The sequence below is a fragment of the Xenopus tropicalis genome, chromosome 8 (genome assembly GCF_000004195.4).
Source record: "Xenopus tropicalis strain Nigerian chromosome 8, UCB_Xtro_10.0, whole genome shotgun sequence".
NCBI classification, from domain to species: Eukaryota; Metazoa; Chordata; class Amphibia; order Anura; family Pipidae; genus Xenopus; species Xenopus tropicalis.
In genome coordinates, this window is record NC_030684.2 from 31800338 (window position 1) to 31820461 (window position 20124).

A 20124-nucleotide genomic window follows, 5' to 3' on the forward strand; every position below is an offset into this window, starting at 1 on the left:
AATTGTTTCAGTGGCAAACAAGCTATTCAACTATTGGCATTGTCTGCAGTTGGTTACCATCATGACTTCCCAGAATCCTTCATTATGTACCTTCCTGTGTGTTTAAAGGTGTAGAAATTGGAAAACCAACTCATTTCACAGTTAACACCAAGGCTGCTGGAAAAGCCAACCTAGACGTGCAGTTTACAGGTCCAGCCAAGGGAGAGGCTGTGAAGGACTTTGATGTTATTGACAACCACGATAACACCTACACCGTAAAATACACTCCAGTGCAACAGGTACATCTGCTGAATCTCTTCTTGGTTAAATTAATTTTCATTGGAATGTCTGATCTGGTAGTGACTTTATTCTGCTTTTTAAAATTTTATTTCACCTTATTTTTCACTCTAGGGTAACATGGGTGTAAATGTGACCTATGGTGGTGACCATATTCCAAAGAGTCCCTTCACCGTTGGCATTGCCCCAACTTTGGACCTCAGTAAAATCAAAGTTTCTGGACTTGGTGACAGTATGTATTTTTCTAGATTATGAATTTGGAAGATCTTTAGCTTTTGATTTACAACTTACAAGCTTTTATATTTTCCCCTGCCCAGAGGTGGAGGTCGGGAAGGATCAGGAGTTCACAGTAAAATCCAGGGGTGCTGGAGGACAAGGCAAAGTGGCTTGCAAGATCACAGGACCATCCAACAAGTCTGTTCCTTGCAAGGTGGAACCTGGTCTGAGCCCAGATAACAGCACTGTCAAATTCATCCCTAGGGAGGAAGGCCCATATGAGGTAGACGTGACGTACGACGGAGTGCCTATACCTGGTAGCCCATTTCCCGTTGAGGCAGTTCCTTCAACAAATCCTTCAAAGGTAGAGCTCCTGTGTTAATCACTTAACATAGAAACTTAAATATACTATGGCCAATGTTGGTTTGATATTGGTCAAGGAGAACTCATGAGTTTTGGTGTTGCAGGCAGGGCATCCATTAGTGGATGCAAATTTATGCTCACCAATTCCTGGGGTCCTGGAAATCGAACTTTTGTTAAGATAACAATTCTATATAGTAAAAGAGGCCTACCGGGTATTGAATAGTTGTCCTTTTTGAGAGTGTAGTTATGCAGGATAGAATTTCATTAGCTTAACTTTTTTTTTTCTTTTGCAGGTCAAAGCTTTTGGACCTGGTCTAAAAGGAGGCAGTGTTGGTTCCTCTGCACCCTTTACTATTGACACTAAAGGTGCAGGCCAAGGTGGGCTTGGTCTCACTGTTGAAGGTCCATGTGAAGCCAAAATAGAATGTCTAGACAATGGAGATGGAACCTGTTCTGTCTCTTACTTGCCTACAGAACGTGGTGACTATAATATCAATATCTTGTTTGCTGATACACATATCCCTGGATCACCTTTCAAGGCTAAGGTTGAGCCATGTTTCGATCCTTCAAAGGTGACCTGTTCTGGTCCTGGTCTGGAACATGCTCAGGTTGGAGAAGCTGGTAAATTTAATGTGGACTGTTCAAATGCTGGCAGCGCTGAGCTTACCATTGAAATTATCTCAGACAATGGTATGCAAGCCGAAGTACACATCCAGGACAATGGGGATGGAACTTACACCATTACATACATCCCACTGTACCCAGGGGTCTACACTATCACCATTAAGTATGGAGGACAGATGGTGCCCAACTTCCCAAGTAAGCTGCAAGTTAAACCTGCCATTGACACCTCTGGGGTTAAAGTCTATGGACCAGGAGTTGAAGGGAAAGGTAAGTGCAACACACGAGCACTGTAAATATTTTTCGGGAGAAGTCTGTGGATTGAAGTTTTATAGATGTTTAACAAGGATTTTCTGCATTTTTCTTCTCCAGGGGTTTTCAGAGAAGCTACTACAGATTTCAATGTGGATGCTCGGGCTCTAACTAAATCTGGAGGGCCTCATCTCAAGACCGTGGTCTCCAATCCTTCTGGCAACTTTACTGAGGCATTTGTGCAAGACAACGGAGATGGCACATACAAAGTGGAATATACTCCATATGAAGAGGGTAAGCCACACAGTAATTGGGCCATTGGTGACAGTTTGTCACAAGATTTTACTTTACTAATGTATGACTGAAACATAATTGTCTGAGGCACTGAACAATGAAATATTCTTCTGCACCTCAACATTCTGGACACAAGGGTGCAATCACCTTAATTCCCTTAAACAGTCAAAAATGAACATTGTAGTAACATAACCTCTTGTATCGGTTATTGATTGCTTTATATGTTACTCCGTATGTCCAATGTATGTAACCCACTTATTGTACAGCGCCGCGGAATATGTTGGCGCTTTATAAATAAATGTTAATGTAAAATGTAATGTAAATTGAAGGACATAACAAAACTAAGTTGTAGACTGACGACAAATGTATGAATAATGCTATAAAATGCCTTAACATGCTATGTTCATTTGTGTAAGTGAAACAAAATAAAAACTATAAGTTACAAATAAACTAAGTTCTAGAATGGTTGAACCCACTTCTAAAATATGTTTTCCATCAGGAATCCACTCTGTTGATGTAATCTACGACGGAAGCCCAGCCCCAAAAAGTCCCTTTGTGGTCCCTGTGACAGAAGGGTGTGATCCAAGCCGTGTCAGAGTCCATGGCCCTGGCATTGTGAGCGGTACCACAAACCAACCAAACAAATTCACTGTGGAGACAAGGTAATTTCATAGTATTATGCTGTGCTTTCCTAAAACTACACTCTTAACTTCACTTGGGTTACTCCTGCCAAAGAGAATGCACTTAAACTGGTATGTTATTTTGGAGTAGTAAACTATAGCCCTAAGCATAAGTTTGTTTAAAGCAACATTTTGATTGGTTGCTCTAGGATTAACATGGCTGAATATTCCTTTCATGTTTTTCTCCTTTCACCAATTTAATAGCAAAAAAAAAATCTTAATGTTGCATAGGTATGAAGCAATATCCTAAGCATTTTCCTTTCCATCTGTAGAGGAGCTGGTACAGGAGGGCTTGGCTTGGCTGTTGAAGGTCCATCAGAAGCAAAGATGTCCTGTACCGATAACAAGGATGGCAGCTGTTCTGTGGAATACGTACCGTACGAACCTGGCACATACAACCTTAATGTCACATATGGTGGACATCAAGTTCCAGGTAAGATTTAATGCGTGTAACCATGCTAATGTCGGGTATCTGGTTTCTGCTGAGTAACTGTGCTCATTACTTCATTGCCATGCAGGTAGCCCCTTTAAAGTTCCAGTTAGCGATGTGGTCGATAGCTCAAAAGTCAAATGTACCGGCCCTGGTTTGAGCCCCGGTCTTGTAAGAGCAAACGTCCCTCAGTCATTCAGTGTGGACACAAGCAAAGCTGGAGTTGCTCCTCTGCAAGTCAAAGTTCAAGGTCCCAAGGGTAAGCTAAAAATGTATTTTAGTAGGTGGGAGATTGCTTTATTACATTGTGTCCAAAGGGTTTATGACACGATTATGTTCTCCACGCCACACTTGGTAAATAGATCTATTTTTATTAAAAAGGTTACTTTGCTGAGCAAGTAGGTACCATAGCTTAAGGTCATCCTTTAAAGGATCAGTGATCATAACCTTGTGAGGGTTTTTCGAACTGTCTGGTCAACAATTGTATAATGTTTGATATTGATAGGTATTGTTGAACCAGTGGAAATTGTGGATAATGGAAATGGCGTCCAGACTGTCAACTATGTGCCAACTAGAGAAGGACCTTATAACATCTCTGTACTTTATGGTGATGATGAGATACCTCACAGGTAAGAGCCAAACTCTGTTCTCTGATCTTCATAAGTTTTTCTGGAATTTTTGGTTTCTTTTAACCTTGTGTTCTTTACTCTCAGCCCATTTAAGGTTAGGGTTCTGCCAACTCATGATGCAAGTAAGGTGAAGGCAAGCGGACCAGGCTTAAACACCACTGGAGTTCCTGCCAGCTTGCCTGTGGAGTTCACTATTGATGCCAAGGATGCTGGAGAGGGCCTGCTTGCTGTTCAGATAACTGTAAGTGCCTTAAAATTAAAGTGTATATAAGAATCTCTTCTGTGTTATTACTGTAGACTAATCTGTCCCTCCCCTACAGGATCCAGAGGGCAAGCCCAAGAAGGCTACAATCCGTGATAATCAGGATGGCACCTATACGGTGTCCTATGTGCCTGACATGACTGGTCGGTACACTATCCTGATAAAGTATGGAGGCGATGAGATCCCTTATTCTCCTTATCGCATCCGTGCGCTTCCCACTGGGGACGCCAGCAAGTGCACAGTGACAGGTATGTAGTCGTTGGGGTAGTGGGCCGTGTAAGGAATTCCACTCTCGTGTAAACCTCTACTTTTGAGTAGAGTTTTTGAATTGACACAACAGAGTGTTGTGTTTGGGGAGGGAATGGAGTGTGCCACTGTTTGGTGGACAAATATCCCATCAAAGGTTATAACGAGGCAAGTAATAGATTGCTGTTGGTACATTCTATCCCTTGGGGTCTTTTTATAAACCCCATTTTTTAACCCTATCACTCGCATTTATTTTGACCATTAGCGTTTTTATGATAAAATCTTGCCTTGTCAATATTGGCGCTTTACAATTGCTCAAGATAGGCAGGTTCACTATGGGCTGCGGAACACGCTGAGATTTGTCGCCCGCGACAAATCTCCCTGATATGACATCCCACCGGCGAGAATGTAAATTGCCGGTGGGATGGCATACGCGATGCCACAATAACCGAAGTTTCCTCTCGAGGAAACTTCATAGATTTCGGCAAATCGCTGTGCCGAATATGCTATATCGGGGAGATTAGCCGCCCACGACAAGGGAGATTTGTTGAGGGCGACAAATCTCAGTGTGTGCCACAGCCCTTAGACTTGAGAACTAAAGTCTAACTAAAAAAGTAGGCTAGATATGTTGCACATTATGTTTAGCAGGGAAGATCTGGGCTTTTGCTGATTCACTGCACATACTCTGTGCAGCTGTCCGTTACCTGAGCTTAGGGACCGACTCACAATATATAGTGTATATACTGAACATAAATGTCGCCGTATAAGGCAATTAGGATCAGAATGTAATACTTATCCCTGTAGCGTCCGTGTATATATCAGACCAACCTCATTTTCTGCTTGATATTCACACTGAGCGTGTGAATGTTGCAGACACTTTCCAAGATGGTGAGCCCCAGTGTCAAGTTTGAAGTCCTGGAGCACTGCTGCTATTGAGATGCTGAATGCAATAAGTTCAGTTTATAAAATATGGCATTTTTAGGGTTTAGTTTACCTTTAAGTTGTATTGATATCCCGAAACCTCTCACGCTCCTAGTGGGGTGGCTAAATTTAATATGAATGAGAGCACTTCATCTGGCTGCCCTTGCCTCTTATACAAGACTCCAGCCAATAAGAAACCACAATATAACCTGAAACGGATTTTCCAGAGTGGCAAGCCTGTCCAGCTTGGCAGCTAGTGTTTTGAGCAGAAAGATTGTTCACCTTGCTTTCATCTATGAGTAAACTATAGGCTGAATTATATGGTAATTGTTACTTGTGGTTTTTTTGTTTTTTTTTTTTTAATTCTGTTAGTGTTTAATAATAGTAATTTTTAGCACTTAAAGTGATACTGACACTAAACTACTCTTCACAATATGAATGTACATTAAAAATTACCTATAGGTCATGTTTTGCTGATAGGGCTGCTTTTGTAAGTAATTGTTACTTGAAGTTCCTAAACCTGCCTGTCCCTTCTCAGCCTGTCAGTTACAGCTTCTAATGCTAACGGCCTCCTGCTGCACAAATATGGCAGCCCCCATGGGGGATCAGAGAGGTGATATAAAAGCACCAGGCAGATACTTACAAGGCAAAATGTAAATAGCATGCAAATACAATGTTATGATATAAGTAAAAATGTCATTTCTGGTGTCAGTATCTCTTTAAGATGAATCCTGTCCATTTTTACCTGTTCTGGAGGCCCATCCTAGCTTTCTGGAAATTTCTTAATAAAACGCCAAGTGCGGTGGCAGAGCGTGGAATGCCTTTCCAGACCACTTTGTGCCCCTCACCCGCACCCCCACCCGATTGCTACCCTCACACTTGCTTTTTGACGTACACACTTCCAAAGCTGCACACGGTTAATGGCGTAACATGTCATGATATACATTATCGCTCTTCTTAAGTTTTTTAACTTTTGTTTGGTTATGCACTTTTATCACTTGTCACGTGTCTCACTTGTCCTTTCCTTGCTCTTTGCCCTTTCACCTCAGTGTCAATCGGAGGTCACGGGCTAGGTAAGCCTGCTTGCTAGTGTCTTCTACTTCTTTGTATGAGTTGGTGCCTTTATTGCTGTCTGGGTGTCTGCCTTATAGCGCTAACCATTCTGGCGGCACAAGCTGCCTAGCTGGGAATTCACAGCTGTCTCTTACTACTTTTGGGTGGAGGGTTCATATTTTTGAATTCTAAACTTTATGGCCTTGTGGTCCTGTCCATTGGGAGGATTCATATAACTGTTTTATAGAACAGCTGTGAATCGCCCAGGAAATTAGAATTTAGCATATGCTAAATGGACTGGGAACATGCTTTAGACCTAAACATTATATATACATTGGCCATAGCCTGTAGGGGTGGTCTTTTACCTTGCAATTTCTGCAGTCTTCCACATATTGTTTTATTACCAAGTTTAGTAGTATAAACCACTCTCTGCTTGAGATGTTTGGTGACCATACAGTCAACACAGTGGCTTGAATAACTGCCCAGGGCCAGGGCTGTCCAACTGGAGGCCCATGGTCTGAATGTGGCCCTCAAAAAGATTTTTATGGCCTCCAGTCTAGTGAGGGTTATGGGAGATAGCTCTCAGTACAAGTGAGGGAATACAGGGGTATGGGAGATAGCTCTCAGTACAAGTGAGGGAATACAGGGGTAGGGGAGATAGCTCTCAGTACAAGTGAGGGAATACAGGGGTAGGGGGGATAGCTCTCAGTACAAGTGAGGGAATACAGGGGTAGGGGAGATAGCTCTCAGTACAAGTGAGGGAATACAGGGGTAGGGGAGATAGCTCTCAGTACAAGTGAGGGAATACAGGGGTAGGGGAGATAGCTCTCAGTACAAGTGAGGGAATACAGGGGTAGGGGAGATAGCTCTCAGTACAAGTGAGGGAATACAGGGGTAGGGGAGATAGCTCTTAGTACAAGTTGATCCAGGGACTGGTCCGATTGCCATCTTGGAGTCAGGAAGGAATTTTTTCCCCTCTGCGGCAAATTAGAGAGGCTTCAGATGGGGTTTTTTTTGCCTTTCTCTGGATCAACTAACTGTTAGACAGGTTATATATAGGCATTATGGTTGAACATGATGGATGTGTGTCTTTTTTCAACCTAACTTACTATGTTACTATGAAAGACTCCATAGATGTCACTATATGATCATTATTTTAATGTAATCCAGCCCTCAACATGCTGTATGAGAAATAATTAGCCCAGTATATATAATAAGTTGGACAGCACTTGCAGAGAACATAAATATGGGAGGGTCTGGATGGAAGAATTATATTGTCTCAAAAGCTGCAGCCATACTGTAACCCAAATTCCGAGGTGGAGAAAGGGGAATAATTGGAAATGAGACCAACTGCACAGTTGTGTAGATGGCTTAATTTCAACAAGAATGTATGTACATATATATAATATATGTGTGTGTGTGTGTATGTATAATATATATATACATAGACACACACAATAGGCATTTTGATGGACTTTTTCTCCTCCACTTAGTTGCTTTGTTCTAAATATCTATCTAAATGCATATTCCCAGGCCAAATTTAGTTTCTGGGTGCTACAACATTGGGTGTAACTTTTTTTTTAGAGGCGCTAAAACCTGCTGAGCAATCCAGTATTTTCTGTGGTCATAAAGAGACCCAATCGTTTTATTACCTTTGATTATATGCATGCTATATATGCTTTTTGAATGGCTTCCTCCTTCCTGAAATCTCTCTGCATCTCCCTAATTTCACTTGGCTCCGCACTCTGCTTATGCTACTTTCTTGCAAAAATAAAAAAAATAAAAAGGAATGTAAAAGTTAAAATGTTCTCACTTGGGACCTCAGTCCTTCAGGAAATTTTTAGTTGCTCCACAGAATGCTGGGAAACTTCTGTTGCTAAAATACAAAACTCTGTTCATGGCAATGGCTGATGTAGTTGGCACTGCTTGGAAACCTCCGCAGTGTAAGATTACCAATCGCTTGGCGTCGGTGAAATGCAAGAGCCAATTTGCTTTTCGAGAGTCTGGTGCTCTTCCTGAGTCCCTGAAAAGAATGTAAATACATATACATTAAGAAGTGAGATCAAATATGGGCTGTCGTATTTATGGCTCAAAACCAATATACTACTTTGTCTATTCAAGGTTTTTAGCTATGATCTCTTCCAACAATCCTTAATGGTTGTTCCTCTGAAATAAGGCTAGTTCTGAAAACGGCTGCACATTGTCTATTTAAATTTCCTGAGTGCTGAGTGTTCTGAAGAACATAATGGGGATTTTCTTGGATGTTGTGGTGACTGGTTGCATGAAACTGATTACTATTTTTGGGAGCTTATTTCCCCTGCTAACTTATTTTTTGCATTCTTGGTACTGTCAGGTGCCGGCATTGGTCCAACTATACAGATTGGCGAAGAAACCGTAATAACAGTTGATGCCAAAGCAGCTGGGAAGGGTAAAGTGACCTGCACTGTGTGCACTCCAGATGGCACAGAAGTAGATGTTGATGTGGTAGAGAATGAAGATGGCACCTTTGACATATTCTATACAGCTCCACAACCTGGAAAATATGTTATTTGTGTGCGCTTCGGTGGGGAACACATTCCCAACAGTCCTTTCCAGGTCACGGTAAGTAAAAGGCATATCAAAGATGCTTTTAATTTTTTTTTTAATTTTTGAAATTTTTATTGGGTTTTATGTACAATCCAAACAGGCAATAGACATAGTCGAGCATCGGTTCAAGGATAATGAGAAAAAGCATAGTGAACATCACAGAAAGTGGTTTGACGATGCTATCTATTATACATAATACTTAAAGCATAAAATTGTATTAGGGAAGAGACTGTCCGTTGTTGTGTATTGCTTATGGCTGTTGGATTGAATTAAGGTAACCGGGGAAGGGAGGGGGGAAAGGGGGTATCAGACAGAAGGAGCGTCAGGTGTAGAATAGTCGTGGGTCCATCTCTTATACTAGCTTCCATTACACAGGCCTATGGAATCTATATGCTGCCATTTATTACTCCTGTTGTCTTTGAATCGGTCAGCAGAGCAAACACTCCATTAGTTGTTAATTTGGATGATTTGTTAGGTTTGATATTTTCGTTTCCAAGAAGGCTCGCCAGGGTCTCCAAGTAGCCCAATGAGTTAGATGCTTTTAATTTAGTCTGCTTGAATGGGAATAATATCTTCAAGTTTCCAGAATGTTGGCTTTAAACTTTTCCCCTCATAAAGTGTAAAGATACATGTTGTGTACATAATAGCATGTCCACAAGGACCTTGGCAAAATTTCCTATGCTAAAATTTGCATTTCCCAGTTTTGTCGACCATGAGAGGAGATGTTTGAAGTTTTGGGGTTTTTTGTAATCTGAATATCCTACATGCATGTGGTGCCTGAATTTTAAGAGCTAGGCTTGCTGCTAGAATATTCCAAACCCATTCAGCATCTTTCCTCTGGAGATGGATTGTTTCTAGAGATTGTAAGATACTATACCTTGAACTCAACCAGCACTAAACAAAATATGAGGAAACTGTATCGGACTGTTTGGCCAAACCTCCTGTCAGTATACTCTGGGACCAAACTGTTCTATATCTATAGATAAGCAGAGACATTGTATTCGGTTTAGTAATGCACTAAACTCTCCATCAGCCAGCCACATTTGTGGTTCAGTCACATCAGTGTTCTGTTTATGTATGGTCTGCACACACAGATTGATGGGAAAAGTCTAGACTGGAATAAAGGCATATACAATAAATCCTAAAGAAATGACACCTAACACAAAAGACTAGGAATCACCTCTTCCTTAGGTTTCTCATAACACACAAAGTCAAATAGAAATGTAAGATGGGAATTGGGAGGCAGGAACTGCATAGAAGACCAGTTGAACCTCTCTTGGTGGTGGCCATAGGCGTAGAGAACCATTAGTTGTGCATAAAGACTTGTATCTCTGTAGGTTTGGAATCTTCACATATATTCCTGGGGGAATCGTGATCTGCTTCTGCTGCTAGCATTTGGAAGTTGTATTTCAGCAACAGCTGGGAAACGTTTTACGATATAGTCAATCCGTTGACCTGTGTCTTGTTACTTGACTAGCTGGAAAGTAATCTAACCTTTGCTTACACCTCCAACACAGGCTCTGGACGGCGAGCAAATGATGCCTCAGCAGATGGTTCAACAGCAGTTAGCCCCACCATACGCTTACCCGGGCATGCAACAACCCTGGGTACCCTGCCTTTAACAGTAAATGTGTCATTTGGAGGTGAATAACCTTCCCAGGGCATTGAGGGTTTGGAGAAAGGAACTCTGGAATCCAGTACTTGCCACAACCACTGCATCTTCTCAAAGCTTTACTCTATCAGCTTGTTTGTTTGTTGCAGCTGGCCTCTAGGGGTCTGGTTTGAGCTCTTGGAGTATTTTCTGGGTACCCATTTATAAGGGGGCGGAGTAAAAAACATATGGCTTTATCTGCTGGGTTGTTTGAAGTGACTTGCTTTGAATGTTAGCGATGAACTTTGTTGCATGCTCCTTCACAAGTACAAACCGTCTTGTGCCAGCTTTTAAAAAAAAAAAAAAAGCCTCTCATTGGTCAGACCTTTATCTATATTTCTGGTCTTTCAGCCTAACCTACCCTCTGATTCTGTAGGGAATGCTTCACTTCAGTAGCTTTCTGCTGTGACAAAGCGCCACCATGGATTCTAAGGAGTTTTATTTTCCTTCCCTGCATGCAATGCCCTGGAGATGGACTTTCACCTCGGTCTCCACTGGCCTTCAAATTTGGGGAGGAGGGTTGATGTTGCTGGGCTCAGTCTTTGTCCGTTCCCATACCTTCCCATTCTTCTTTTTTTCCCCCTCCTCATACCCAACATCTAATGTCTCCCTGCCCATAAAATCCATCTCTTATCAGATTTCCTTACTGTCACCAGCCCTTGTGTGGGTGGCACAAATGAGGTGACCTTTTCCACCTCTGGTCAGTCTTCACCTGGTGTCTGATGACTTTGTCTAATGGTCTCTTGCAGAATTCATTTTCCAGGTTTGCCAGCTTTTTTGGATAAACATCCTGCAAAGACTAAATCCATTTTTTTTTTTGTGTGTAAAAACCAACTCTGTTTCAAGTTCAAATAAAACATATATACCATGTTTCTTAATATGAATTGTTTTGTATTCTATCAAACAATTCACAGAAAGCTTTATTAAATAAAGTTTTGCGCTAATATTGAATTAATTTAATCCACGCCACAGCCATTTTTACTTATCAGCTTATTACCAAGAAAGTGGACCCGAGGGGGAGGGAGTCACATGTACGTTTGGCATATCCAACCTATAGCTGCAGCTTTACAACACCCCCCAGATATATCATTGGCTATCAGAATGTTGAATTGCCAGAGCTTATTTCTGGAAATCCCCAAAGACCATACTGATAGAAGATGATATACTAGATTCTATAAACCATTTAGAGGTTTTTGGGGTTGGAATTGGAAGATTCCCTGAATCTGTCCCTACTGACTTTGCTGCTCCTCAATCATTATGATGTCCCATAGTAGGAAACTTGTGGTTTTTACATTACATAGTTATTGCTATTTTCTGTGCATTGTCTTTATTGAAGTACAGATAAGAACTTGCACTGGAGTTGGGAATCTTTTTGTCATCTGTTGACGGAAGTGTTTTGTGTTTCCTTGTCAGGAAGGACTCTTTACTCACTTAAGTTTCATTTCAGGCTACTGATCGTCCAGTTATGGGTGTAAATGGACTGGATGTGGCAGGACTTAGACCTTTTGATCTGGTTATTCCCTTCACCATTAAAAAAGGAGAGATTACAGGTAAGCATGGAGTAGAGGAAACAGACATTAAGCTGTTGTCTGACTGCAGTTTTGCATGACAAATGTACTAGTATTAAGTGTTGATACTAATTTTTTCTACCATGGTTTTGTGGCAAACTAGCATAACTTGACTATAACATTTCTAAGTATGACTAGTGATTGTCTAGCCAAGAATTTTGTGTTTTAATAACTGGTGGTAACTAGGGTGTTGTTGGTTAATAGGGCTTTGGGAGTAGAACAGAGTTTGCGTATCATAGTCTATCATTTATGATGATAATAAGGAAGCCTTGTATGATAGTGGAGGGTGGGTGGAAACCAGAATATCCAAGGCAATCCCTAAATGGAACACTAACAGAATTTTCAGTTTATCTGTCCCTGTAAAGCACTGCGGAATATGACCCTATATGAAGTACAATTCTGTCCTTATGGGTTTTCCATAAGCTATAAGTAGTTTGTATTAATAGGTCCATGAAAGGGAACTTTGTTGGGTGGTCGACCACCTTTTTTTCCGCTAACAAAGCCATTCATTTTGACTGCAGGAGAAGTGCGAATGCCATCAGGGAAGGTGGCCAAGCCTGACATCACTGATAACAAAGATGGAACAGTCACGGTGAGATATGCTCCCACTGAAGCTGGACTCCATGAGATGGATATAAAGTATGATGGCATGCATATTCCAGGTAATATTCTGCAGCTCCACCTTGGCACCAATCTGTTAGGAAAACCTTTAATCCTTAAAAGTAGCTTGACAATTTTACTGGCAAAGGGTTTTATAAGAGGCTTGATTGATATGCTGATATTTGTATTAAGTATTCTTGTACTTTGCATTTTGACTGGCGGCTGTATTTATTTTTCACTCTTAACCAGAACTCTTGCTTTATAGGAAGCCCCCTACAGTTTTATGTGGATTATGTAAACAGTGGCCATGTTACTGCCTATGGCCCAGGCTTGATTCATGGAACAGTGAATAAACCTGCTGTCTTCACTGTGAACACTAAGGATGCTGGAGAAGGTGAAAAGTTAATGCATTTCATTGTCCAACATGAATGCTAGCTCTGAACTGAATGCCATGACTAATCTTTTATTTGTTTCCTAGGTGGCTTGTCACTAGCTATTGAGGGCCCCTCCAAAGCAGAGATCAGCTGCACAGATAACCAGGATGGGACCTGCACAGTTTCTTATCTCCCTGTGCTCCCTGGAGACTACAACATCCTAGTCAAGTATAACAACAAGCATATTCCGGGAAGTCCATTTGTTGCTAAAATAACAGGTAAGTTGTATTGGTGATCACATAAAGCAGAAATCCCCAACCTTTTATAGTCAAAAAGTTTTGGGGAGCAACACAAAAATCAAAAATATTCCTTAAGGTGCCAGTGAGAGCTATTTATATATAACAGGCTATTTGATAGCCCCTATGTTGACTGGAAATCTACACAAAGCTCTGTTTGGCAATTACACTGAGATTTTATGCAAACAAAGATTGCCTTCTTACCAGAAATTTAAAAATAATCGCCTGCTTTGAGGCCACTGGGAGCAACACCCAAAGGGTTGGGAAGCAACATGTTTCTCACGAGCCACTTGTTGGGGATCACTGACCTAAAGCTTCCTGTAACTATAGCACAAGCTCTGAAACCTGATATTTGTGTGTTTTCTTAAACAGGAGATGATTCTATGCGTATGTCCCAGCTGAAGGTTGGGTCTGCAGCAGACATCCCCCTGAACATTGTAGAGACAGACCTGAGCCAGCTGACTGCTACAGTGACCTCTCCATCTGGAAGAGAGGAGCCATGTCTGCTCAAGAGGCTCAGAAACGGCCATGTTGGTAAGAATGATATATGCATGGTGAACTAAATATGCCGAAAATCTGGTCTAATTTAATTTATGTGCCGGTATCATAATCCTCTACACATGTCCTTTTAAGGTCTTTGCTCTAAATAATCATAAGGCATTTTCACTGTACATACAATTTAATGAATTCTTTCTGTAATCCTATACCTTCTTTAATCTGCTTGCTTCTTTTGTAGGCATCTCGTTTGTGCCAAAGGAGACAGGCGAACACATTGTTAGCATAAAAAAAAATGGTATCCACATCCCCAACAGCCCAATCACTGTAATGATCAGCCAATCCGAAATCGGGGATGCCAGCCGAGTGATAGTGTCTGGTCAAGGTCTGACTGAAGGGAGGACATTTGAGCCCGCAGAATTCATCATTGACACCAGGGAAGCAGGTACCTTTTATTAGAGCACCTCTTATACACCACCAGAAAATATAATAACCTCTTTGTTGGATGTCTGCAATAACCAACATGGTTGGTGTAGAAGCAGTTCTAAAACCAAGTCAGCAGGATGACACTTTGGTCTATGTTTGATCACTTTTTTTAATACTCAGCCTTTTACTACTGTTGCCTACTTGCCTTTTTTCTAAAGGTTATGGTGGACTTAGCCTTTCCATCGAGGGGCCCAGCAAAGTGGATATCAACACAGAAGACTTGGAAGATGGGACATGCAAAGTTACTTACTGCCCAACTGAACCTGGAAATTATATTATCAACATAAAGTTTGCTGATCAGCATGTTCCTGGTACGTAGTATTAACACTGATGGTACTTTACAGGGATGAGGAAGGGAATTTGGGTTCTTTGCATTTTGATTCCAAAACACCCTCTGTCCTATAACCTCCATCTATGCCAGTTTCCATAAGCCATTATTTTGCCTTATAGGCAGCCCCTTCTCTGTCAAGGTGACTGGGGAAGGAAGAATGAAGGAGAGTATCACTCGAAGACGCACCGCTCCATCTGTGGCAAACATTGGTAGCCAGTGTGATCTGAGCCTAAAAATACCCGGTAAGATGTAGTTCTAAGATCTGAAATTCATTGTCTAGACTGCCAGCTAATTAATGTCCTCCAACATATTAGGAGTTTGACACACATTAAGAGCTATGATGGGTCATGGCCTTCTCAAGGCGAAAAGTGGTAGAGGGATGATTTTACACATTGTGGCTGTTTTTATTTAGGCAGAGGAATAAATGGGATGCAAATTGTCAAGGAGCCTGTGGGCCAGTTTGTGTCAGTCCTGGTCAGATAATGCATGAACTCCTCCTGCTGTTTTACTCACTGGCTTCCTATCACTTGCAGAGATCAGCATTCATGACATGACTGCCCAGGTCACTAGTCCCTCAGGGAAGATTCATGATGCAGAAATAATGGAAAGCGAGAATAACACTTACTGCATCCGATTTGTTCCTTCTGAGATGGGCGTCCACACAGTCAGTGTTAAGTACAAGGGACAGCATGTGCCTGGAAGCCCCTTTCAGTTCACTGTTGGCCCCTTGGGTGAAGGAGGAGCCCACAAAGTACGAGCTGGGGGTCCTGGCCTGGAAAGAGCGGAGGTTGGAACACCAGGTATGATTTTAAGTTTTTTGTGTCCAAGGGCTGGAGTTAATATTGGTGGATCTAATTTTTTTTTTTTTTAATGCTCTTTACAGCTCCAACATTATAGGATGGATGCCAGACCCCTAGTTAACTGTATTGTACTTTTTACTTTATAGCGGAGTTCAGTATCTGGACCAGAGAGGCAGGAGCTGGTGGTCTATCAATTGCAGTGGAAGGTCCAAGCAAAGCAGAGATTGCATTTGAGGACAGAAAGGATGGTTCTTGTGGAGTGTCCTACATTGTGCAGGAGCCTGGTATGTTTGTTTCACTACTATTGTTCTGAACCTACCTATATTCTCTTCTTCCCTTGGTTGGCAAATATGGGTAGAATGCAAAATGTTTTTTCTCTGGACCTCATTGAACAGAAATGTAATATAATAGGGAGGTCCCTGCTCCAAATGTCTCAATGCGAACGACCAACCCCATTTTTAAGTACAAATTTCTTCCTGCCCAAGTAGAAATTTTATAACTGCAAGTATTCCAGAATGATACATTTTGATAGGTTAGATGTGAAGCTTTATACGGTCTGTTAATTTCCAGTATTTCCTTTTTGTAGGTGATTATGAGGTGTCTGTGAAGTTTAATGATGAGCACATACCAGACAGCCCCTTCGTGGTTCCAGTGGGTTCGACATCAGATGATGCACGGAGACTTACTGTTTCTAGTCTTCAGGTGAGACACTGGGAGAAACCTGTGCCCGCCTCATGAAAGGGCAGAGAATTCACCTCCTGAGCATCTGATTAGTACCCCCATTCCATTTTGATATAAAAAAAAAAGTTTTCCTTTTCTGGCTGCATTCAACGGTCCTAATGTCTTCCTTCCTTCTGTCCCATCTCCTTATCTGGAAGTCATTTTAGTAGGAGGTAGGATTTCCAGAAATACATATATAGGTGGAACATTTTTTTTTTTATTTTTTTTAGAATACTCTTGCAATCCGTTTACATTGTAATCTGCCCATCTTTACTTAACCAAAAGATGTCCTACCAAAAGTCTTTGCAACGTGTTCTCTGTATGGTGATGCCATTCCCCCAGCTTGCTCAGGAGGCTCTCAATGTGTTTTTCTCGTGTCTCTCTTAAAGGCTTCTAACAGGCTGAACTTCTCTATGATCTGAAATATGGCTTGAGTTTAATGAGAGAGATGGTAGGTGGCCAGACTTGTGGCTGTGGGCTGCAGCATGTGACTTTACAAGGAAAGGTCTATAGGCAGTGTGTCCATTTCTAAGCTTTTTTTATTCAGAGTAATTTCGATTTCCAGCTTCATAAGGATTTTTAGTTTATGTACAGATGTATCTTTGCGTTTGAGTTATCATCTCAAACACGCGACCAGATGCTGTGCCAGTGGTTATGATGCTTCAAACCTGTCCATTTCATCAGTATAAACGGTTCAGCTCTTTATCTGTATAAGGAGAAATTGGATGGACTGCACCATTTTCCTTCACCATTGGTTTCTCTACTGAGAAGCTGCTTTAGGGCTCTGGCACACGGGGAGATTAGTCGCCTGCGACAAATCTCCCTGTTCGTGGGCGACTAATCTCCCCGAGTTGCCATCCCACCAGCGACAATGTAAGTCACCGGTGGGATGGCACACGCGGTGGCACGATTTTGGCAAATCGCCGAAAATGCCTCGCGAGGCAACTTCGGCGATTTGCCGAAATCGCCTGCGCAGTGTGTGCCATCCCACCGGCGACTTACATTGTCGCTGGTGGGATGGCAATTCGGGGAGATTAGTCGCCCGCGAACAGGGAGATTTGTCGTGGGTGACTAATCTCCCCGTGTGCCAGAGCCCTTAATTCTGTCCAATCGGGAATGATTTCAGTTGTGTATAGATGCCAGTGAGGTACAAGATAATCTCCAATATAAAGGCTGCTTACAAATGGCCATCCTTTCTTTACACAAGCTGCCTTCCACAGGCACATATCCCTCCCACTTAGATGTTCCTCTCCCCCATTAAACCAAGCCATAAGCAGGTAGGTATATTGCAAGACATTATTTACATGTTCTTAAATGTTCTCAGATGATTCCTGTCACTAAACCATGTGATGTGCTTTTAGGAGTCAGGGTTAAAGGTCAACCAGCCAGCCTCTTTTGCAGTAAGTCTAAATGGTGCCAAAGGAGTTCTAGATGCCAAGGTCCACAGCCCCTCAGGTGCCTTGGAGGAATGCTGTGTGACAGAAATTGATGAAGGTGAGTAAATGAATATTAATCCTTCTTTGGATCTTCTGACCACAAGGGGTGCTGTTCATGTATTTCTGGATGGTTTGGGTTCTAAGTGATTAGGAATGTAACTGGGCAGTAAGGGGAATATGCCCTCATACTTTTTGGTTTGATACTTCTAACATTTCTTATATAATTGCAGATAAATATGCTGTGCGCTTTATTCCCCGTGAAAATGGTCTATATATTGTCGATGTAAAGTTTAACGGCTCCCATATACCTGGCAGTCCCTTCAAAATAAGAGTAGGGGAGCCAGGCCAAGCTGGGGATCCAGGAATGGTATCTGCATATGGCCCTGGGTTAGAAGGAGGCACCACAGGTAAGACCTAATGATGTTTCACCAAATACAGTCCTTCTCTCCCCCACACCCTGCTTTCTTGATTCAGACCAGTCATGCATATTTATGTATTCTAGGCAGTGCTGCAGAGTTCATTGTCAACACCACAAAAGCAGGCCCTGGGGCACTCACAGTCACAATTGATGGCCCGTCCAAAGTCAAAATGGACTGCCAGGAATGTGCCGAGGGCTATAAGGTCACCTACACTCCTATGGCTCCTGGAAGCTACCTGATATCCATCAAGTACGGGGGACCCTACCATATTGTGGGAAGCCCATTCAAAGCAAAGGTTACAGGTAGGCAAATTAAAGCTGTCCGTACATGACCATAGTACCTGACCATCTGGTCATAAGCTTTTAGATAACTTTTTTTTTTTTTTTTTTATATTTCTTTCCCCATAGGTCCTCGCCTAGTGACCAGCCACAGCCTACATGAATCCTCTTCAGTCTTTGTTGATTCTGTCACCAAATCTGAGGCCTTCACTCAGCATGCCGCAGCTCCTAGGATAGCATCAGACGCCAGCAAAGTAGTGGCCAAAGGGCTAGGACTCAACAAAGCCTTTGTAGGCCAGAAGAACTCTTTCACTGTGGACTGCAGTAAAGCTGGTAAGTGTAGAAGTGTTCTTTGTGATACCACCTGTATCAGGCTATTTGTTGGAATTCTCTTTGAAAAGACACCATTAAGTTCTTATCCCCCCCCCCCCTTTTTTTTTTTTTTTTTTTTTTTTTTTGTGCTTTGAGTATTTTAAATGGCTGCTGTACTTCACAATGATATAGCTGCTCTGTTCATAGGTTACATTATTTCCAGCTTTAGCTTCCCTTTGAAACCCTTTCCTACATGCAGGCTACAATTCCATGCATGCTCCTAGTATAACAGTTTATGGTGCTGCAAGCTTGACACTTGGCTTCCTTTTGTTATATGAACTTGTTCTGTTCCTAAGCACAGATATAACTGCGTTAATTCAGGTTGGCCTATGTACAAAATGCATTGAGCATTGTCCTATTGTGAAACCATTCTTTCTCCCACCAATCAGGTAACAACATGCTGCTTGTCGGAGTTCATGGACCGAAAACCCCATGTGAAGAGATAGTGGTGAAGCACCTTGGGAACCGTCTCTACAACGTTACGTACCTCCTGAAGGATAAGGGGGATTACATCCTTGTAGTAAAATGGGGCGATGAGCACATTCTGGGAAGCCCTTACCATGTGTCTGTGCCTTAAACTGCCACCTACAGAGTCCCCTTTATCCTATACCCATTCCCATCCATGTGTGCTCTGCGTGTCCTATGTACAGCTGCCCTACATCCAGCCTGGCCTGTTGGGCCTGCTTGGTTTCAGGTCTATGCAATATCTGTAAAAACCTCCTATGGCACTGAAGGGGCTTATTGTGAATGGGTGCAATAGTTTTATCTGGAGTAGGGAGATGGATGTCGGACACACGTGCTGCGAGCACAGCTATGAACAAGGCACTTTTTATCCCATAACAATTCATTTTGGAGACAGCTGCTAAGATCAGATGGTTCCAGATCATCCCCTTTTTATGTGCCCCCTTGTATTTGTTTACATATGCCCATTATCCTTACTGTAGACTGTTGTGGGGGGTAAGGGTTCGCCAAATTGGCTGTAGATTAAGCAAAGTGGGGTGGGAAGGCAAAGATGCCTAATTGGGGTCTCCAAATTGTAGCAGCTGTTTACAAGTAAGTCTTCACTAAATAAACCACTGCCTGGTGTGGCCCAAATTTTTAAAAGCCTCACTTTAGTGTTGGGCCAACCTATCCACTAACCTCCCTCTGCTCTTAACAGCAAAGGGTAAAAGATTTGTAATGAACTTGTGATGGGGCATGCAGTTTCCTGCTTCCTCCCCATTCCTGCCCTTAAGTATAAAGCTGTCTGTAAATGTTTCATGTCTGTCCTCAAAGATGGGTTTGCTTCGGAATACTTTGTTGGGACGCTTTCCTGGTACACTTGCCAAAGGCCATTCCAACTGGGGTTTCTTCCAGTTAACCAAATCTTGTCTTAAATTTTTTTTTTCTAAATTTATTTTTGTTTTTTGTGCACGACTACAGTACATTGCTCTTAATGATAACAAAATAAAATTCTGCTTTTAATCGTC

At 42.0% G+C, this 20124-nt stretch overlaps 1 protein-coding gene across 5 annotated transcripts in view; it reads left to right on the forward strand.

Moving 5' to 3' along the window:
* The window catches only part of flna (filamin A), a 62654-nt gene extending 42530 nt beyond the window's left edge, over nt 1-20124 (forward strand). For 2 of the 5 annotated variants that reach the window (NM_001374713.1, XM_012968612.3), the window contains 30 exons: nt 109-278; nt 391-508; nt 594-856; nt 1149-1746; nt 1849-2022; nt 2522-2684; nt 2975-3135; nt 3221-3391; nt 3638-3761; nt 3846-4002; nt 4082-4271; nt 6240-6263; nt 8597-8844; nt 10347-10436; nt 11928-12030; nt 12570-12710; nt 12914-13042; nt 13127-13300; nt 13691-13852; nt 14055-14258; nt 14458-14610; nt 14750-14872; nt 15164-15430; nt 15577-15714; nt 16017-16132; nt 17512-17644; nt 17817-17993; nt 18089-18307; nt 18413-18616; nt 19045-20124. In NM_001374713.1, the coding sequence (NP_001361642.1) occupies nt 109-278; nt 391-508; nt 594-856; nt 1149-1746; nt 1849-2022; nt 2522-2684; nt 2975-3135; nt 3221-3391; nt 3638-3761; nt 3846-4002; nt 4082-4271; nt 6240-6263; nt 8597-8844; nt 10347-10436; nt 11928-12030; nt 12570-12710; nt 12914-13042; nt 13127-13300; nt 13691-13852; nt 14055-14258; nt 14458-14610; nt 14750-14872; nt 15164-15430; nt 15577-15714; nt 16017-16132; nt 17512-17644; nt 17817-17993; nt 18089-18307; nt 18413-18616; nt 19045-19232 (5282 nt within the window). In that variant the 3' untranslated portion in view covers nt 19233-20124. The remainder of the gene's footprint in view (nt 1-108; nt 279-390; nt 509-593; nt 857-1148; nt 1747-1848; nt 2023-2521; nt 2685-2974; nt 3136-3220; nt 3392-3637; nt 3762-3845; nt 4003-4081; nt 4272-6239; nt 6264-8596; nt 8845-10346; nt 10437-11927; nt 12031-12569; nt 12711-12913; nt 13043-13126; nt 13301-13690; nt 13853-14054; nt 14259-14457; nt 14611-14749; nt 14873-15163; nt 15431-15576; nt 15715-16016; nt 16133-17511; nt 17645-17816; nt 17994-18088; nt 18308-18412; nt 18617-19044) is intronic. The other 3 variants (XM_018096310.2, XM_012968611.3, XM_018096311.2) reach the window with 3 other exon arrangements.